General features: G+C 28.6%; 2 protein-coding genes across 12 annotated transcripts; one reads left to right on the top strand and one right to left on the bottom strand.

The window, feature by feature from the left end:
* Positions 1-289: 289 nt before the first annotated feature.
* LOC126918184 (serine/threonine-protein kinase Genghis Khan) lies at positions 290-17,102 on the top strand. Of its 6 annotated transcripts, none has more exons than XM_050725823.1 (27): positions 290-1,158; positions 1,543-1,730; positions 1,838-2,020; positions 2,103-2,374; positions 2,457-2,756; positions 2,898-3,041; positions 3,151-3,273; positions 3,372-3,580; positions 3,657-3,871; positions 3,967-4,970; positions 5,071-5,306; positions 5,420-5,526; positions 7,100-7,297; positions 8,062-8,225; positions 8,300-8,555; positions 8,661-8,947; positions 9,023-9,166; positions 9,253-9,388; positions 9,463-9,704; positions 9,789-9,969; positions 10,046-10,234; positions 10,388-10,573; positions 10,653-10,834; positions 10,927-11,025; positions 11,094-11,217; positions 11,306-11,463; positions 11,596-14,630. In XM_050725823.1, exons 2-27 carry the CDS (start codon positions 1,601-1,603, stop codon positions 11,707-11,709), a joined length of 5,583 nt encoding a protein of 1,860 aa, XP_050581780.1. In that variant the 5' UTR covers positions 290-1,158; positions 1,543-1,600; the 3' UTR covers positions 11,710-14,630. The 6 variants fall into 6 exon arrangements, with proteins under 6 accessions (XP_050581780.1, XP_050581779.1, XP_050581776.1 ...); XM_050725819.1 differs by lacking the exon at positions 7,100-7,297 and having other exon boundaries at positions 292-640; positions 871-1,158; XM_050725822.1 differs by lacking the exons at positions 7,100-7,297; positions 11,596-14,630 and adding an exon at positions 16,850-17,102 and having other exon boundaries at positions 291-1,158.
* On the bottom strand, positions 14,997-18,951 carry LOC126918219 (deubiquitinase DESI2). 6 transcript variants are annotated; one of them, XM_050725914.1, is made up of 7 exons: positions 18,473-18,951; positions 17,639-17,720; positions 17,482-17,554; positions 17,295-17,388; positions 17,081-17,222; positions 16,844-17,003; positions 14,997-16,773 (listed from the first exon to the last, which is right to left on the bottom strand). In XM_050725914.1, the coding sequence occupies exons 2-7, from the start codon at positions 17,675-17,677 to the stop codon at positions 16,727-16,729; spliced, it is 555 nt and encodes a 184-aa protein (XP_050581871.1). In that variant the 5' UTR covers positions 17,678-17,720; positions 18,473-18,951; the 3' UTR covers positions 14,997-16,726. The 6 variants fall into 6 exon arrangements, with proteins under 6 accessions (XP_050581871.1, XP_050581868.1, XP_050581866.1 ...); XM_050725911.1 differs by having other exon boundaries at positions 17,639-17,819; positions 18,739-18,951; XM_050725909.1 differs by having other exon boundaries at positions 17,639-17,819; positions 18,473-18,950.
* Between the last annotated feature and the right edge of the window lie 446 nt (positions 18,952-19,397).

Below are 19,397 nucleotides of genomic sequence, written 5' to 3'. Positions count from 1 at the left end.
TTTTATATTTTACAGATTTCAATTTTACTTTAAAAGTATAAAAGTATATAAATATTTTTTCGTTTATTTCGGACCAATTAGCTTATACAGTATTATTTTAATTTGTACATAGGAAAAATGGAATTTTTATTCTCAATCTCAATTATTTCTGGAATATGACAAGCATGTTTAAGAAAAGAAGAAAATTATATACTCTGATCAATTGACAAATGATCACTGTGTGAACTCGCTTTGTCATTACATCTTTCATATTGTAGGGTAGGACCTATCTATATGCTGATTTGTCATAGGTATTTTCAATGACGTAGGACTGCCATATTTTTTTCTATATGGGGCCTGCTAGGGGGTCAACCAAATTGTTGGGGGTTTGGAGGTGGCCATGCAAGATGTTTTGTGATAAACGAATGGTGCGCATAATAAACAATTAAACCAATATTATAGCGGGACGCGTCGTTTCGGCAGATATGCTCGAATCGTTTGAGCAAGCGGTCCGGATTGGCAAAGAAAAAGCCTTTCACTCAAAACATCTTTCTCACATGCGATAGGAATTTTACGTCACAAAAATTTTGGTCGGGGATGAGAGTGTAGTGCTGTGACGAGGTTATATCAGAAATTGGGACAATGGCCCTTTAAAATTTATGTACGTTTCATTTTATAATTATTAATATTTAAACGAGAAGTATTTGTATAGTCTTACTATACAATACCGATTTCTTCGAACGATACGAGTTGTCTTGGTGATTTTGTTGAATTCGTTGATCGCGAATGCGGTGCCCTACCCCGCTGCACTATTTTTGTCTGTACATTTTATTTACACGTATTTCTCTTGTTGCGTGTTTTCTTCGCCAAATATTTTGGCTATCTTTATAGCAGTTACGTAATTTCCGACGTGAGTAATTCCGGCACGATGGCCGATGATGAATTAAATGAAACTCGATTGTTTTACACGTAGTGGCGTGTGGACATATATACCACGCTAAGTTAAAGGGAATTGATTTTTGACATTCTTTGCATAAGAGTAAAAGAAGCTCAAAGCGTGCTGGTATATATCAATAACATGAACGGGAAACGATCACTGCACGGTTGTAAACAAAATTAATGTTTAAACAGTGAAAGTGATCCTATTTAGATATGTCTATTGGAAATTATCTTCTTAAGGTAAATGATTAGTATACAATTATACTTGTTGTAGATACTGTTTGTATTTATATTTTTTTAATTGGTCTTTTAAATACTTGTAAAAATGTAGTATAACAAAAAATTTTTTTAATTGTTTAAGATATCTTTAGTTGCATCTTTCATATTTATAAATAAAACATTTGACAAATTATGAATCCATATCCATATTTGGTTGAGTGAAATAAAGAGAGATTAAATTAATAAAAAGCAAATGTGTTATGTACAGAGTTATTGACAATGATTGACATGACAATATTTTAAATATTTAATTCATTATCTTTAATGGAAGTATAAAATATATGATATAATTATAGATTCATATTAAATTTTATGCATAAAAAATAATAATATTAAATGTTTTAGGATAGTCATCACATCATAATGTGGTGGTTTAAAATACTATTGAACAATATTATTAAGAATGACAGAAATAGTATCCAAGAATTTTGGTAAGAGGCAACCTTTTCGAAAAAGAGACATGTCAGATTCGTCGCAACACCAATATAATCAACCTCCTCCTGATATTATGCCAAAGGGACTTGCAATCAATGGTATATTCCCAAATATATAACAGCTTTTTGTAACAAAATATGTGTCATTAAACATATTATTATTATATTATAATATTATTATTACTAAATAATAATTATTTTCATAGGCATAGGAGGAAGGTTGCGCCAATTAGAATCTCTTTTTATTGATGGTCCTGTACAAGGGGAAGGAAGAATAGGCCACACATTTTCTATTGAGACACTTATTGATATTTTACTTGTCTTATATGATGAATGTTGTAATTCTTCCTTACGACGTGAAAAGACTGTCTCAGATTTTATTGAATTTGGTATATTATATATACATAATATATGTGTATTTTTTTAAATTTATTATTTCATATTACAAAAAATTCATATATATTTTTGTAGTGAAACCAGTGGCTACTTGCATTAAGAGTTTGCAATTGGCACGGGAGGATTTTGAAATAGTAAAAGTTATTGGTAGAGGTGCATTTGGTGAAGTATGTGTTGTAAGAATGCGTGGTTCAGACAAAGTATTTGCAATGAAAATTTTGAACAAATGGGAAATGTTGAAGCGTGCAGAAACTGCATACTTTAGAGAAGAGAGAGATGTACTGGTGTATGGTGATCGTAGATGGATCACAAATCTTCATTATGCCTTTCAAGATGACAATAATTTGGTAATTCTTCTAAACATTAATAACAATTAGAAGCATTTATGAACATAAAAATGTCTTATGCATTTTAAATAATAATGTGTAGTACTTGGTCATGGATTATTACTGTGGTGGAGACCTGTTAACACTGTTGAGCAAATTTGAAGATCGCCTTCCAGAAGATATGGCACGTTTTTACATAGCTGAAATGGTTCTGGCTATTGGGTCCATACATGACTTACGTTATGTACACCGTGATATTAAACCTGATAATGTTTTGTTAGATGCAAATGGTCATATTAGATTAGCAGATTTTGGATCTTGTTTACGATTGTTTGAGGATGGCACTGCACAAAGTAATGTTGCTGTTGGCACACCAGACTATATTTCACCAGAAATCTTAAGGGTAAAATTATATTTCCATATTATTTTATATATAATTATTATTTTTATAATTTATAAATTATGTAGTAATAATTTGTATTTTACTAATTTATGATATTTATTACTTATGAATGTTAAAAAGAATACATTGAAATTCATATAGGCAATGGAAGATGGTCAAGGACAATATGGACCAGAATGTGATTGGTGGTCTTTAGGAGTATGCATGTATGAAATGTTATATGGAGAAACACCATTTTATGCAGAATCTCTAGTCGAAACTTATGGAAAAATTATGAACCATAAGGTTATTAAGTAATTTGAATTATACTTATAAATGTTGTTACAATGATATTATAATAATAATTGTACATATATACTATACACATTAATGTGTGTATTTTACTTAATTTCAGAATTGCTTTGACTTCCCAGCAGATGACATGTATGAAGTTTCTGAAGAAGCTAAGGATTTAATGAGGAAATTAATATGTAGTTCAGAATTTAGACTAGGTCAAAATGGAATTGATGATTTTAAGGTATTAACATGTAATGTGTTAACTTAAAAATTATATTATTATGTGGTTATAATTAGAAAATTAAATTTAATATAATTAATTCTAATTATATAACATAGAAACATCCATGGTTTGAAGGAGTAAACTGGGAAACTCTTAGAGACAGTACTGCACCTTACATTCCTGAAGTTTCTTCACCAACAGATACATCAAACTTTGATGTTGATGATACAGATGTTCGCAGTTCTGATGCTGTTCCACCAGCAGCAAATTCTGCGTTTTCTGCACTTCATTTACCGTTTGTTGGCTTTACTTTCACTCAAGGAAGGTAAGTAGCATCTTTTACTTCTTTATGTTCCTAAAAAGAAGCGTACTTAATATGGTTTTGTATTTATAAATTACAGTTGCATATCTGATCTGGGTTGTTTGTCTGTTATAACTCAAAAGGATAAACGTGTGCAAATACTGGAGGAAGAAAATGCACAACTGACACAAGCACTTGAAGATTTAAAAAAACAAATTAGCATGAGTCATTCTTCCCCAGGAATATCACCAGATTCTAATAATGCAACAAGAAAACTTCAGGATGAAATAAATACACTTACTAAACGCAACTGTGGTATAAATATATATCTCTAAATATGTACTACTGTAAAAAATATATGAATACTTAATCATGTTATTATTTCATAATATTTCTTTATAAATTTCTAGAATTAGAATCACAGTTAAAATCCATGGAGGTCCCTCGTGAATTACGCAACTTAGATAACGGTGATATCACAAAATTACGAGAATTAGAAAAATTAGTACGCTCTCTTCGATCAGAAAAGGAAGAAGCCATTAAAGATAAGTTAGATGTCCAGGAGAAACTTAAACTTCAAGATAAAGAATTGAAAGATGCATTAACACAACGTAAACTAGCAATGGCTGAATACACCGAAGTTACAGACAAATTATCGGAATTGAGACAACAGAAACAAAAATTGTCTAGACAAGTCAGAGATAAAGAAGAAGAATTGGAGGTTGTAATGCAAAAGGTTGACAGCTTACGACATGACATTAGAAAAGCGGAAAAGTTACGTAGAGAATTAGAGAATCGAGTGGAAGAGGCCATGGCTGAAACGAGTAAAGAAAGAAAACTAAGAGAACGTAGCGAAGAATATTGTAAGCAAATGCAGGAAGAAACAGAGAAAATTAGGCAAAGGTCTATGGGAAATGATGCAAGTGCAAATCATGCATTAGCGACACAAGAAATTAATAGGTTAAAAGCAGAAGTGGAGAAACTCGAAGTTCAATATAATGAAAATTTGAACCAACAACAAGGTAGGTTCAATCTTGAAATTCGTAGTCTCCAAGAACAATTGCATGAAGCTGAAACAAGGAGAGATTTATTGGAAAGGGAAGTCCAGTTAACGAAAGAAAAATTAGATAATGCAAGATTAGAAAATATCACTGATAGCGAGGAGACTATAAATGAATTAAACAGACGTCATGAAAGAGAAAAAATTATGCTAGTCGAAGAAAACAAAAAACTTATGTTAGAACTTAACACTCTTACCGATAGTGTTAATAGAATACAAGGTGAAAGGCGACAATTAGAAGAAGAATATGAGGAACTAAGAAACAAGAAGGAAGCTATTGCACAATGGGAAGCTCAGATTACCGAAATTATTCAGTGGGTATCTGATGAGAAAGATGCTAGAGGATACTTACAGGTCTGTCCTACCTATATTTATTTTATTAATGATGATCATTAGTATTATAGTATGATATGTATCTCAAGAACTGTTTAATTTTGTGCTTAACAAATTTTAGGCGTTAGCAACAAAAATGACAGAAGAATTAGAATTTTTAAAACATTCTGGTGGTGTAGGTGGTGTAGGAAGTGGTTCTACAATGGCAGATAAAAATTGGCGAAATCGTAGATCACAAAAGCTTGACAAAATGGAGCTTTTGAACTTACAAAGTTCTTTACAAAGTGAAATACAAGCTAAGCAAGCAATATCTGAAGAACTTACAAAGACGCGTTCAGATTTAATTGCTGCCCAAAAGTAATTAATTTAAATATATTATAAATAAAATAAATTTTAATGACGAAAATATTTTTATTTCTCTAAATGTCACTGATATAATTTAATAATGGTAAATCATTGTGTATCTACAGGGAATTAAGAGATTTCAGACAACGATTCGATACACTCACGCACGAGATAAAACGCAAAGAAATGCAAATAAAAGAATTGCAAGCGAGGCTTGACACAGGCGATGGCTGTAAGTACATTTCATATAGCACTGTTATAAAAAGAAATTTCGTAAAAATTTTATTGTTACGTTTTTATAAAAATTCTGTACGAACTATTATTATACAAACTGCTGCGATACATGCTGTGTATGTAATTTGTAAATCTTTTAATCTCTCTCGTACGTTGTTTAGGCGGTGAATATATCTGTTCGGTGTTCTACATATTCTGTAAAATATTCTGTATTATTTTAATATGTTGTGGTACGGAGTATATGATTTATATATACAATTCGTAATAAATAGAATAGAATGTTCGTCATAAATAGATACAAAATATTATTTATTAAATATATAATACCGTATGTGATTTAAATATTGTGTGATACAAGAAATTTTTATACATGAATTCTTATATAAATATGCTAGATTGTTTTTCTTAATTTCAAATTTGCATGCATATAGCAAAAGGTCAACAGAATCAAAAAATTGTTATATAAAATATATAGCAGGAATCATATATAGCATTCATACTTCTCAATATAAATTCTTAAGATTTGCTTATTAACTCTTATTTTTGTCTCTCTTATCTAATAAAGAATATATATTAATTAACATAAATAATAAAAGTTTGTTGTGAAGATGCATGAATGGTGTACATGATTCTTTGCACTTGCATATTTATATTATTACATAGTATATTACTTTTATATTATAACTAAAATTACAAGTCATTATAGCCAGAGGTATGATTTAATAATCTCTTTAGTTTTAATAGTAAAATATAGAATTTCTAAGAGGTATAACTATATGTGAATACCATCTATTTCTTGTAGTTTGCATTAGTTTAATTAATGGCTTGATATTATATTGGTGTGAGTCAGTGTGTGGTTATTTTTTTCTTTTCTTAATTTTTTTTATAAATGTGAATAGTAAGAGTTGGTGTGTGTTTCTAGACTGATATTTTAATGTATTTTAAAACAGTTACAAATATGAAAGTGCAATTCATTATACATATATATATATATATATGTATATTATATTATTATATATATATATATATACATATATATGTAATAATATGATTTTATGGTCATATATATATATATATATATATATATATATTATAATTGATCATATAAATATTTTAATAATATTATAAAAAATGCACGTATTTTTAAAATATGTTATAATTCATAGGTATTTGGCACAAATGAAAATTGAATATATGTGTATCGGAATAATTCAGTTGTTGTCTTAAAAAAACATAAGGCACTTGATTTTTAAAATGTGATGTTTTCTGACATTGTTAGGTTGACCTTAATATTTTAACAAAATATTTTGTCTGTATTATATGTAATATATTTAACTATTTCACTATAATACTTCACTTAGGTAATATACTAAGTATAAAAGTTATTGCCAATACTTACTTTACCAATAATAGAGATCGTTACTATTTGGATACCTATCCAGCATAGTAATTCGGTTCTCCGGTACGGTATGCGATTCTGATTTCTAGACTACAAAGTGCCTCTGTTTATTGGCGTAACGAGCTGTGTCTGGGGCCTCTTGTTGCTCATCTTCAAACTGTATTTGTGACAGCTGCCCTATCCAGCAAAACGTCAAGAAAATCTCCAAACATCGTTAGCACCAAACCCCAACGCATCATCGTACATCAGCCGTCGTCACCCCTACCAGTAATGCGTGCTTCCCGCGTCACGACATGTCGCTTATTAACTAGATTCGTTCCCGTCAACACATTCATCAGTCAGAATGCCGTCGCCATCGTATCGCCACCCGGTAAATGAAGTGGCAACAAAACGCGATTTTGATTGACTAGTCAGTTGGGATGCTAATTACAGAACACAGTGCTATGTTTTTTATGATTATAATGGTACGAAACATTAAATGTTTTTCTTTGAAAGGGAGCGTCAAATGTATCAGATTGTTCTTATTTAAAACATAGCTCTGTGTTAACTTTAATTTCAATTACTGTGAAAATCAGTTATGTGTTTCTTGTATGTTGAAAATAATCATCCCCCAATTAAGGATAGTGTCAGTAGCTTTTCATCGTTTTAGGTGATGGTTGTCCTTTGTTAATTGTTGTAGCTGATAATCACTCAGTTTTGTAATTAAATGATTAACAGGTATGTTGTGTCTGAATGTTTTCGCCTTTAGATTGTTTGAACTGATTGACTTTTTAGTACATCTTATTACATGCTTGCTATTTCTGCTGGTAAACAATCAACCTTTACCTGCATAATAACGATTACTATTTTAACAGAGTTTGTGTGGTGCAAATTGCAGTGCAGTGATTATATTAAAATGTTCAAAAGAAGATGTTATGAAATTTACATTGATTTATGTATCTACTTGTAGAAAGAGAAACATAATTCTTTACTTTTACATTCTTTATATATTAATAGAATATAGATAAAAGTATTACAGATATTTTTTTCTTTATTAGTTTAACATTATTAAAAATAATTTCAACATCCTATAATAAAAAAAAAAGATGTTACCATTTTTTATCCTATTAATTTAACATTTTTTTTGTATTTCAGTTTTAGAACGTCCTACATCTCAAATGTCATATTTGGAACATTTCTTGAAAGAAACTGCAAGCAGTACACGCCACGGAAGTGCAGATAGTGTAGAAGCCGATATCGAAGATAATCGAGCACCAAGTATCTCCAGCAGTAAAAGCAACTTATCTGAACTCAGTATTGTAAGTATTGTTTTCTAAGTTTAATATAACATTAAGTGTTTACATATTAAAATTCAATATATATTAAATTTTAGGATCCCACATCTCCGTTATCTCATGAACTTCTCAATAAATCATCAACATCTCATGGACAAACCAATCTTCAACCAAAACCAAAATCTCACCAATTCTTAGTAAGAACATTTTCAGCACCTACAAAATGTAATCATTGCACTTCACTGATGGTAGGTTTAACCAGGCAAGGAGTTGTATGTGAAGTTTGTGGCTTTGCATGTCATATGCCCTGTTGTGATAAAGTTCCATCAATGTGTCCTGTGCCACATGATCAAAGTAAGTTATCTTTAGGAAATCATATTTAGTGCAATTTATTTTGAAGATACAATTCTTTAATAATAATAAATACTTTTATAACATAATAATAAATACTTTTTCCAGCAAAACGACCACTGGGTATTGATCCTACACGAGGAATAGGTACAGCTTACGAAGGATATGTTAAAGTGCCAAAAATGGGTGGAGTGAAAAAGGGCTGGGTTCGTCAATTTGTGGTGGTTTGCGACTTCAAATTATTTCTTTATGATATTTCACCGGATCGTAATGCATTACCATCTGTTTACGTGTCTCAAGTCTTGGACATGCGGGATGAAGAATTTAGCGTTAGTTCTGTTCGAGATTCGGATGTTATACATGCTACAAAGAAAGATATTCCATGTATATTTAGGGTAATGCTTAAAGTCTTTTGTTGTATTTTTATTATACATTCCTCCAGGATTTATTTTTATCTCATGTTTATTTAGATAACGACATCTCTACTAGAACCACCTGGTTTAAGAAATCACACGTTAATGCTTGCAGACACTGAAAGTGAAAAAACAAAGTGGGTAGTTGCTTTAAGTGAATTACATAGAATATTAAAGAAAAACAATCTTCCTAATACAACGGTAAATACAATATATCGATATATATATTAATAAGATATCATTCGATTTCATTCATTTTTATTTATGTTCTTATTTTTACGTTACAGATTTTTAGAGCAAAAGAATTACTAGATAATACATTGGCGCTCATTAAAAATGTGATGTCAGGAGCAATTATTGATCCAGATCGTCTAGTCATTGGCACAGAAGAAGGTCTCTTCTGTTTAGATTTAGATCGTAGCGGTATGTTCTATCCTATATATATGTGTGTGTATACAAAATCATTTTGTTATGACTAATTTGTATTACATATTTAGAAATTGCAAGAGTAGGAGAAGGCAAGAAAATATATTTACTGGAATATGTAACAGAAGAACAATTAATAGTAGTTTTAAGTGGAAAACAACGTCATGTACGGCTGGTCCCAGTACGTGCATTGGATGGAGACGAAGTTGAATGGATTAAAGTTGCAGAAACTAAAGGATGTATAACTTTAACTACCGGGATAGTCCGTCGCAGTCCACTAACTTATTGTTTGTGTGTTGCCATAAAGAAGCAGGTAAGATATGTTATTGTATAATATCGGATCATTAATGTAATAGATATTTTCTATATTTAATGTCATTTTTCTGTTTTAATTTAGAATGCATCACAAGTCATTATTTATGAAATTACGCGTACGAAAACACGTCATAAACGTATACGTGAACTGATGTTATCATGTCATGCACAAACTTTGCAAGTTCTTTCTGAAGGTCGCTTCTGTGTCGGATATCCTTCCGGATTTTCTATCTACAGCATCTTAGGAGACCATCACCCTATTTGTAAATATATAAATCCGACTTCAAATAAATTCAGAATTAATTTGAGACCTATAAATCTTTTACTTTTATGTTTTAGCATTGGTCCATTCTGAGAATACGCTCTTAGGTTTTCTTACATACAGTGCTGTGGATGCTTTACGTTGTATCGAATTGCCACGTGGTGAATTCTTATTAGTCTTCCATACATTAGCAGTTTATGTTGACAGCCAAGGCAGAAAGAGTAGAGATCGTGAAATTATGTATCCTGCTGTTCCTACAGCAGTTAGTGAGTATTATTCTTAAAGCATAATATGGAACATGTTAAAACGAAATGTAATTATAATCTCGTATTACATATTACAAATGTAACAAATATTACATGTACAAATATAACAAATGTACATATATTGCATATAACAATTATAACTTTATGTTACAGGTTATTGTGAAGGCTACTTGCTAGTTTATAGTGAGACTCACATTGATGTGTTTGACTGTACAACTGGAGATTGGTTACAAACACTTAATGTGAAACGAGCACGACCACTGAATACTTCAGGTTCTTTAACGTCCTGTGTCATTAACGATATGCCACATGTTATTTTTCTGAGCAATTTACATCAACGTTAGTATACTTCATATAACAACAATCATAACTATAAAGTGATTAGATATAATATACAATATTCGATTTAATATAATAGGAGAACTACTTAATTTAACACCACTAGATGCAAGTGGTAGACAAATGACAAAACCGCGAAGGAGATTTTCATTAAGAGAAGGAAATAGGGCTGTTCGTCCTACTGATAGACGTTCCAAAATGATATCTGCTCCGACGAATTTTAATCATATCAGTCATATGGGTCCGGGTAATGGAATACAGGTAAGTTATTTTAAGTTTCTTTTTTTTTTTTGGTTAATACATATATTTTTTGATATACATCTATTTTATAAATGTCTTATATTTTATATTAGATTCAACGATTGTTAGACCTGCCTACTACACTTGAAACAGCTGATCAACAACATAGCGGTCATCACAGTAGCTCTCATCTTCATAGCAGCCAACAAAGAGTAAGAGTATAATACATCTTTATGTATTTCTAAAAACATCAAATGTCTACTTACATTTTTTTTCTTAGTTGTATAGTCCTGCAATTCAAGCATCAAGTAAACCAGCGCCACTGCCGCCTAGGCATCCACCTTCCGATACCCGACGTCTTAGTTCTCATATATCCAGAAATTCCGGATATTCACCGCATAACGGTATTTATATGCTCAATCGTATTGTATTTTATTCTGTTATATAATTTTATTTGAGATATCTTACATCACATATAAAATCTTTTCTTAGGTTCAACATCATCACGCAGAGGACCGGCACCGCCACGACCAACTGCTACTCCACCTTCATTACCCCGTACTCCTGTGGACCAAGTTGATTCGGAATCTGTGCATCTACGATCGCATACTCCACTTTCTCTTGGTAGCATCGCATCTTTACACGACAAGGTATTACTTTTTTTCTTATTAAAAGTATTAACCAAATATAAAGATGATATAGATAGAGAACATTTAATGTGTTCTAAAATGTTTGGAGAAATCGTACGTTTAATAAATACATACAATTTTTCATTGATGTAGGAACACACCTCTGGTGGAAGTCCTAGACATTCAATAGCTTCAAACAACAGTTCAAATCCATCGACGCCACCAAGTCCCGCTCATGATCATGGTTCATCTTCATATGATTCATAAAAATTAATTTAACATTTCTCATAACATTAATAACTTACTGTAATCGCGTCTACTACCTGAATAATAGGATTACAGTATCTATGATAACATTTTTACATAAAATGACATCCGTATTTGATTTTTAGCTGGACAGTTATCGTATTTATTTCTTTCTTTTTTTCAATTTTGTGCAATACATTTTTCTAACCTTGTGCATTATGTTAATTATATTACAAACGTCTAACAAAAGGCATAATACTCGTATATACAAATGAATTAAGAAGTTGCATGTTTTAGTTATTTAATTCAATAATCAATACAAAGATTTCATAAATATATTAACATTGATTTTGGTATCATGTTGCAATAACTTTCTGGTTTTCAAAAACTTATAACATGTTATATATTTAACAAGGGAATTTACAGTTTATGTAATGATAAATTGTAAATAATTTATGTTTGGAAATCATTGAATCAGCTTTACGATGCCATATATTACCAAAGTAGGTATCATTTTAATTTCCTCTTTTTTTTCGGAATTTTAATGCGAATACTTTGCATAATTTTAATTATTGATCATCGTAATGAACTACCTTAAGTTAATAAAAATTGAAATCTCAGTCAAATTATCTAGCAATAAAAAATTAATCTAATTAATCTATCGTACCTACCTTTTGAATCTAGGTATAAATAATAGTTTCAAGTAAATTATATACTTAGTCATTCTTAGTGACAAATGAATTCAGTGGAAGTGAATCGATCTGATGCCTTATGACTAAATATTTTCTATTGCGTCATAATGCAGTAAGGTGCATCATTTTATTCAGCATGTGAATAGTAGAAATAATCGTGCAATGTATCTAAAGCTCCTGCTAATAAATAGCTATTAAGCAAGGCGGCTATATACTTTTACATGACATATGAGTATTATATTTGTGACAGTAAAAGAGCGATGTTGAATATTGATTTGTCCTTACTGCGACAAAAACTGATTTCTCGTTTATAAATGTACTGCTTTCTCTATAATTAAGGCTATAAATATCATTGTGGAAACTCTTTTTTTTTAAATACATATACGTATTTAAAATTTGTCAGTCAAATATTAACAAGTGCAATGCATAATGACTGAGAATAGAATCGAAACGAAAACGGAACGACGATGATTAAGTATCGTTTATTTCAAACCATGAAATTCTGAAATCCTTATTTATATTTGCAACAATTTGAAGAGAGTGTTAAAAAAGATTACACTATGCAACATCTTTAGTACTTTTATATTAAAAAATTTAAAAACCATTGAATTTACAAAAAAAAGAATAATGAATTATTATGAAATTTTGAAAAAAGTATTACTTGATGATTAATCAGTTACATTTAGTTCTTTCTATAGTTGTAAGACTAGAACGAAACAAATGAAATTACAACAAAGATAAGAACAAGATAACAAGTTTTATATGTTTTAATGTATAAAATATATACATTTTTCATGTACATTTATAAAAATTTGCTAACTATACTAGAAAAGGACAAAAAAGAGTTGGTAGAACAAAATAATTATCTCAGGATTCTATGCCAGTAGTTAAAATATGAAATAACATTTAACGGTCAAGAATCCCGAGTTGCTCCATTCTTATTCAAGTAATTATGGATTGAAGATGTTTTATCTTCATATCCCTAAACACGGCATACAGTAAAACAAAGAGCCAATAATTACAGTACGAATTCAATTTTTGCATACACGAAAATAAAGTGCATGTAAAAAAATAATGCTGAATCATGCATTTAAATTTACATATATTTATAATGAATTTTAATGAAAAAAGTTTAAAAAAGTATCGAAAAGTTTATGAAATATTGAAAATGTTACGGTAAAATATTGATACGCTACATTCCGAGCAATTCTTTTTTATTTTCATAAAATAATGACAAATATACATGAAAATCGAAGTTCCAACTCTTTAAAAAGATCATCGTTGATGGACATAAAGTTAGCATAATAACTATAACATGCGTATAATACCAAAAAAAGAAACTTGAAACGACTTTATCACATTTGTGTAATGGTAAGACATGAAAATATAATTATAAAAGAAATATATATCGACTGCAATAGGTTTGACATTCTTATATTAAAAATATAGAAGAAACCGTTAATAGAAGAAAAAAAGTGTTAATGTTATCAGACAAAGAATGTAATAGTACAGATATTGCTGTCCATACCAGAATAAAATAAAGTTTAAAAATGAGTTCTAGAACTATTCTAGAAATGTCATCGTATGTTTATAAATTGTAGCAATGTACGTGTTATTGTACTTACCAACGAAATTCAATGATTTGTCTATTATCCGCAATTGTTACTTAAGGGTTCTAAAATCAAAGATATGTCTGTTTGTCTTATGTTGCCTTGTATCTAAACCGAGTTTGTCTATAAATAGAACATACGAAGAAATAGTCACTTTGTATAGCATTGATTTTATATTTTTGTAAATAATTCAATTTCTAAATAAGGTTTCAATTTCAATTTGATTTTAGACCCTTCGAATCTTTCATTTTCCTTCTTTTTCTTTTAGTCTGCACATATATGACACTGAAATCTTGAGTACGTCGTTTTATAACATGTAAAAACTGCGCTATAATTATGCTTTTTTTAACGCATAATCAAAATGTACGACTGGCATTCTGCACGAAAATAGAATGGTTATATGTATGCATATACAGATTTGTATGATTCAATAGTTTACTTTTTTACGAGTTGTTAGAATATTTTATGTAACAATTAATAATGATTTATGTATCCCATTGGTTTAGTACCAGTGCATGTAATGACCTGATAATTAATCTTTTTTTTAGCAACTTAGTTTAGCGTATTCTATACTATGAATTTATTTATAACTAATATGTGCATTATATTTACGATATTTATTAAAAGCAATTGCAAGCAATTATTTGCATTTTGAATAATGAATTGTATCTCATTGTATATTATTTAAAGTGTGTCATTATAGTAAGAAGTACTTACATTATGGTAAGAACAAAACCAAATTCTTATATTTGTAAGATTTCCTCACAAACATTTTTTTTGTAGGTTTCATAGTATTTATAATTTTTGTTTTATATTTTGTTTCATACAAAATCTATGATAAAAGAATATATTTCCTTTCTCTTAAATTCATTCTTTGCTGAAATAATAATAACTTAATTTTTTTGTAATAAAGAATTATATTAGTAAACTTGATGTATGAGTACAATATAATTAATGATTAAAACTGGTCTCAATTTTAGGTATTATTATAATTAACAAAACAAAATAATAATTATTAGAATATTTATTTTTTAAAATGAAATCATTAACAGTAAGACAAAGGTCCCTACTGAAACAATAAACTAAATATCATTATAAAAAAGACCATTTAAAAAGATACGTAAGCTTTTGTACTTATATTGTATATTGTGCTTTATATGCTTCATTATTTTAATATTCTATATCGCATAAATAATTCATTTCATAACTCTGTATTAATACAATTATCAGTGAGGAATATAAAACATAACATGTTTTGGTCTATAAAATATTTATGATGACTAATTACTTTTAATACCTTTTTTTTTTTTTAAATATAATACATATATGTATATGAAGAAGACATTCTTTTTTAAACATATGTCGTACAGAAACGCACGAATTTAAATTTGGTAATTTCGTGTAAATTAGTATATTAAATAATTCTAGTAATCCAAATTAATTTTAAATCTAACTTCAAAAAAAGCTTTCTATAATATAATTATATAAATAAAGAGTAATTAATATTTTTGTTAATTATTATATTAAATGTAATTGTTATATATCCGAAATTGTTCTATAAATAATTCATTGAAAGATATTCATATGTTAACATTAAATATAATAATTTTATGATTGATAACATCTATGAATTTTATGCAACATGTCACTTCCTAATATTAGTCATTAAAACAGAATTAACAAAACATTGAATTGGCACTAATTGTTACTTGTTTTTTTGTGTTATATTTTACAAATATGATATATTCAACAGAATTTTTTTGTATTTATATCATATTCGAATAACTTTATGAATTTTTCATTTTTTTCAACATATAACATTATAAACTTGGTGTCAACAACAGTTTTAGTAACATTAGTAATGATTTGTATGTCATGAATATTTAAAAAGAACTCATTAGATATTAGATCTAGCAAATGCTTCCAAAATCACAACATTATATTAATTCTATTGTTCTGTATTGCGCAAAATTCAAAATCACCTTTGTGGAATGTGATATCCATATTGTGAAAAACTGTTGACTCAATATTTTAATTATAAAATTATAAATATGTTCCTTATAAAAGTATTTGCACAAAACATATTTTCATTAAATCATAGATGAAAAGTAAGTTATTCTTAATTTATTTATTTTATATGAATGTTAATATATATATATATTATATTATATATATATTATATACGTATATTACATTCATTCTTCATTTAAATTTCCTAACAATATTAATGGCAGCTGTACAGAGAGGCGTCGCATGTATACATAACATAAATAATTATAATATCCAAGTAAACCAGGTTATTGAATGTTTAGAAAAACATCACTTGATAATTCTAAAATATAATTTGAACGAATTGTATGTTTTACAAATATTAATTTTGAAATACGATTTGAAATGAAAGATATTACATGTATAAAATCTAATTCACAAAAAATTTCTTAAAAAATTAATGTGATTAACTAATAAATGAATACGTTCCAGTCTCTTTATGCCTTTGTTTTATACGTAATTATCTATTAAGTGTATACCTATTAAATTTCGATTGTGTGATACAACAAAGAACACACGCGACATTGTATACTGCCGTCCAGAATTTAAAAGACGACATGTTGCAAGAAAGGCATTTTTTCAGTATTATTAAATCACCACTGGAATTCTAGAGTACAATATGAAATTTGTACCTCATCTTGACGGTTTTGTTTCTCGGATTCCATGGTCTTGACGATATAGTTACTGTCACGATAAACTTCCTTTGCGCATAAACTCTCTAAATGGTGTAACTCCTATGACATTTTAAATCTCTTCGTTTTAAAAAATTGGCCAAATGTTACAAGGAAGTATCAGAAGACGTACTTTCAGAGGATGTACTTTCATGGCTGACTTGATTCAGAGAATGTTGAAGTGCATCAGGCGTTAACCATTCCTTTGGTAGACAACGTTGAAGGAATGGTACACAAGAACTGAAATATGCAAGGCGATTTACCCAACCCGGTATTTCTTGACCACACAAAATCTACAATTTAGAATAAAAATATAATATTAGCATTGTATCAATTAATAAATGATTATATACTATTTTTATATACATACAAGTGTAAGTTGACTACTAAAATGATTACAATTTTTATTCATTAAATGATAACGATCACCCCTAAAATCTTTTCCTAATTCAGTAACGATCCTAGTTACATCTTCTTCTGTGAAATCTGTATATCCAATGTGTACTGATTGCCTACGATGATGAAAAATAAATATACTCTTTTTTTGAAATAATATGAACGCATCCTTACTAAAATATCTGTACCTATATCTAAATTGCTCCCCTAATTCTTCAGCAACTCTCGGTGTGATTTCAAAAATTCCAGAAATTGGTTTAGAATGACCTCCATACGCATATTCTGCAAATTGATTGAAATAATTCAACCAACTTTAATAGATTCAGATGGAATTAAAAGAAATATATATATATATAAAACATTATATAAATATACCTGTTCCATATATTTCAACTCCTGAATGAAATACACCCAATCCAATTGGAGTAGTATATTCATTTATCCAATACTGAAACATGAAATGTATTTATTACAAATGTGCATCAATAAAAATTAAAACGATATTTTAGAAAGAAACTTAAAAGGTCCTTACCATATCATAAACATTAAGAATTATTGGCTCTCTAGCCATTTTTGGTATTAATTCTTCGTTATCCTGTGGATAACCCAGACAACTAGGAAAAGATAGATTGCAGCTAAGACCTGACGAAAACATCATAGAGATACCTATACTTGAAGAGATGAACAGCAGCACTACCTATGTTCCAACGCACCTAATAAGCAAATACATTTGCTATATACTGGATCTACACTAAGCACATAGCCAAAAATTACTACAAAATATAAAAAAGAATGATGAAATAGGAAATGTCTTATTTACAATTTTCAAGTAAGTGTGGTTAATTTTATATCAAATCACCTTAATGATTCATATGGGGTTACACAAACAAAAAACAGAAATGTAATAAAATACATATTATTGTCACATAAATATTATTTATTAACTACATAATAATCAGTAACTTCATGCTTTTCTATGTAAAAATATATGTTATACTTTGCAAAATACATAGCAACAAATATGTTTTTCTAATAACAATATTGCAACTTATAGAATCAAAATGATAAAATCACCAATATTATGTTACTTAATCTATCATAAATGCTAAACAATAACAATGCCAAAGTCAAAATATAAACAAATGATATTTTGAATTAGATTTATAATTTACTACTCTGTTGTTGTATTAATAAAGTTGTAGAATGCAGAATGTTCAAAGATAATGAACAAATTTATTAGTGATATTGTCTGACAATGAGTAAGGAACTAAGAATGGATATACTTCACAATAGAAGAAAAAAAGTGTATTGTGAATCATCAGGTCAAAGGTTTTGTTAAATGATATTTTTAAATAGATTGTATTACCTAAAAAAGTCGAGATTTTAGCACTATCACATTTCTTTATAATTTGTCACAGAATAGTTCAGTACATGTTAATCTCCAAATTTTCTTGAAAGAATTGTTGATGTTAAATATTGCAGAAAGACATTGTACAAAATTGCAAGTAAGTATACTCGCAATAAATTAGCGATCTTCTTGAAATGTCAATAACAGTTATTAAGTTCTTATGAAAATTTAATAACATAGATTTAATAACTGAAATTCGTAAAAATTACGTGCAAATAGCATACATTATGTCAATAAGAAGTCTCTCCTCACTTGAAGTGTGCTAAATTATCAACAAAATCCTTCTTGAAATCTGTAATTATGTATCTTAACTATTTATTGTGTATTTTTAATCACAAACTTAATTAAATGCACATAACAAACATTAACATTAAAGATGTTTTAAAGGGATTTAGACAAATTGTTTATAATTAGAAACGAATGGCATTTGTCTAGGGATATCGAATAATTGTCTCTAGTCTAGATGAATATCAAAGGTTGAATAATTACTAAAGAATTTTTTTTTTCGAAAGTTATACATATGTCTGTAAAATTTTACCAAAATATTAAATATTATATTTTTCTATAATTTTCCTATACTGTTGCTAATTCTAACATTTTTTGTTTACACAATTTTAATATTTTTAATACTGATAAAATATAATTCGCAAGACATAAGCATAATAAAAAAATAAAATAATTAAAACAAACTTTTTAATATTGTTTATAAATATAACTAAATATATATAAATAGTACAATGCTACTATTAAGATTTTTATTAATAAATTTACATATCAGTATTATTTGAGACTATCTTAAATTAATCTTATTCTTAATTGAAATATTAAGTATAGCACTATTCATCTGTTTTTATGATTAATGCTATCAGATAAATACTGTAGA

This window comes from Bombus affinis, chromosome 7, assembly GCF_024516045.1.
Source record: "Bombus affinis isolate iyBomAffi1 chromosome 7, iyBomAffi1.2, whole genome shotgun sequence".
NCBI lineage: Eukaryota > Metazoa > Arthropoda > Insecta > Hymenoptera > Apidae > Bombus > Bombus affinis.
Note: the sequence above shows the minus strand (reverse complement) of the source record. Positions and strands in the feature narration are given on the sequence as shown.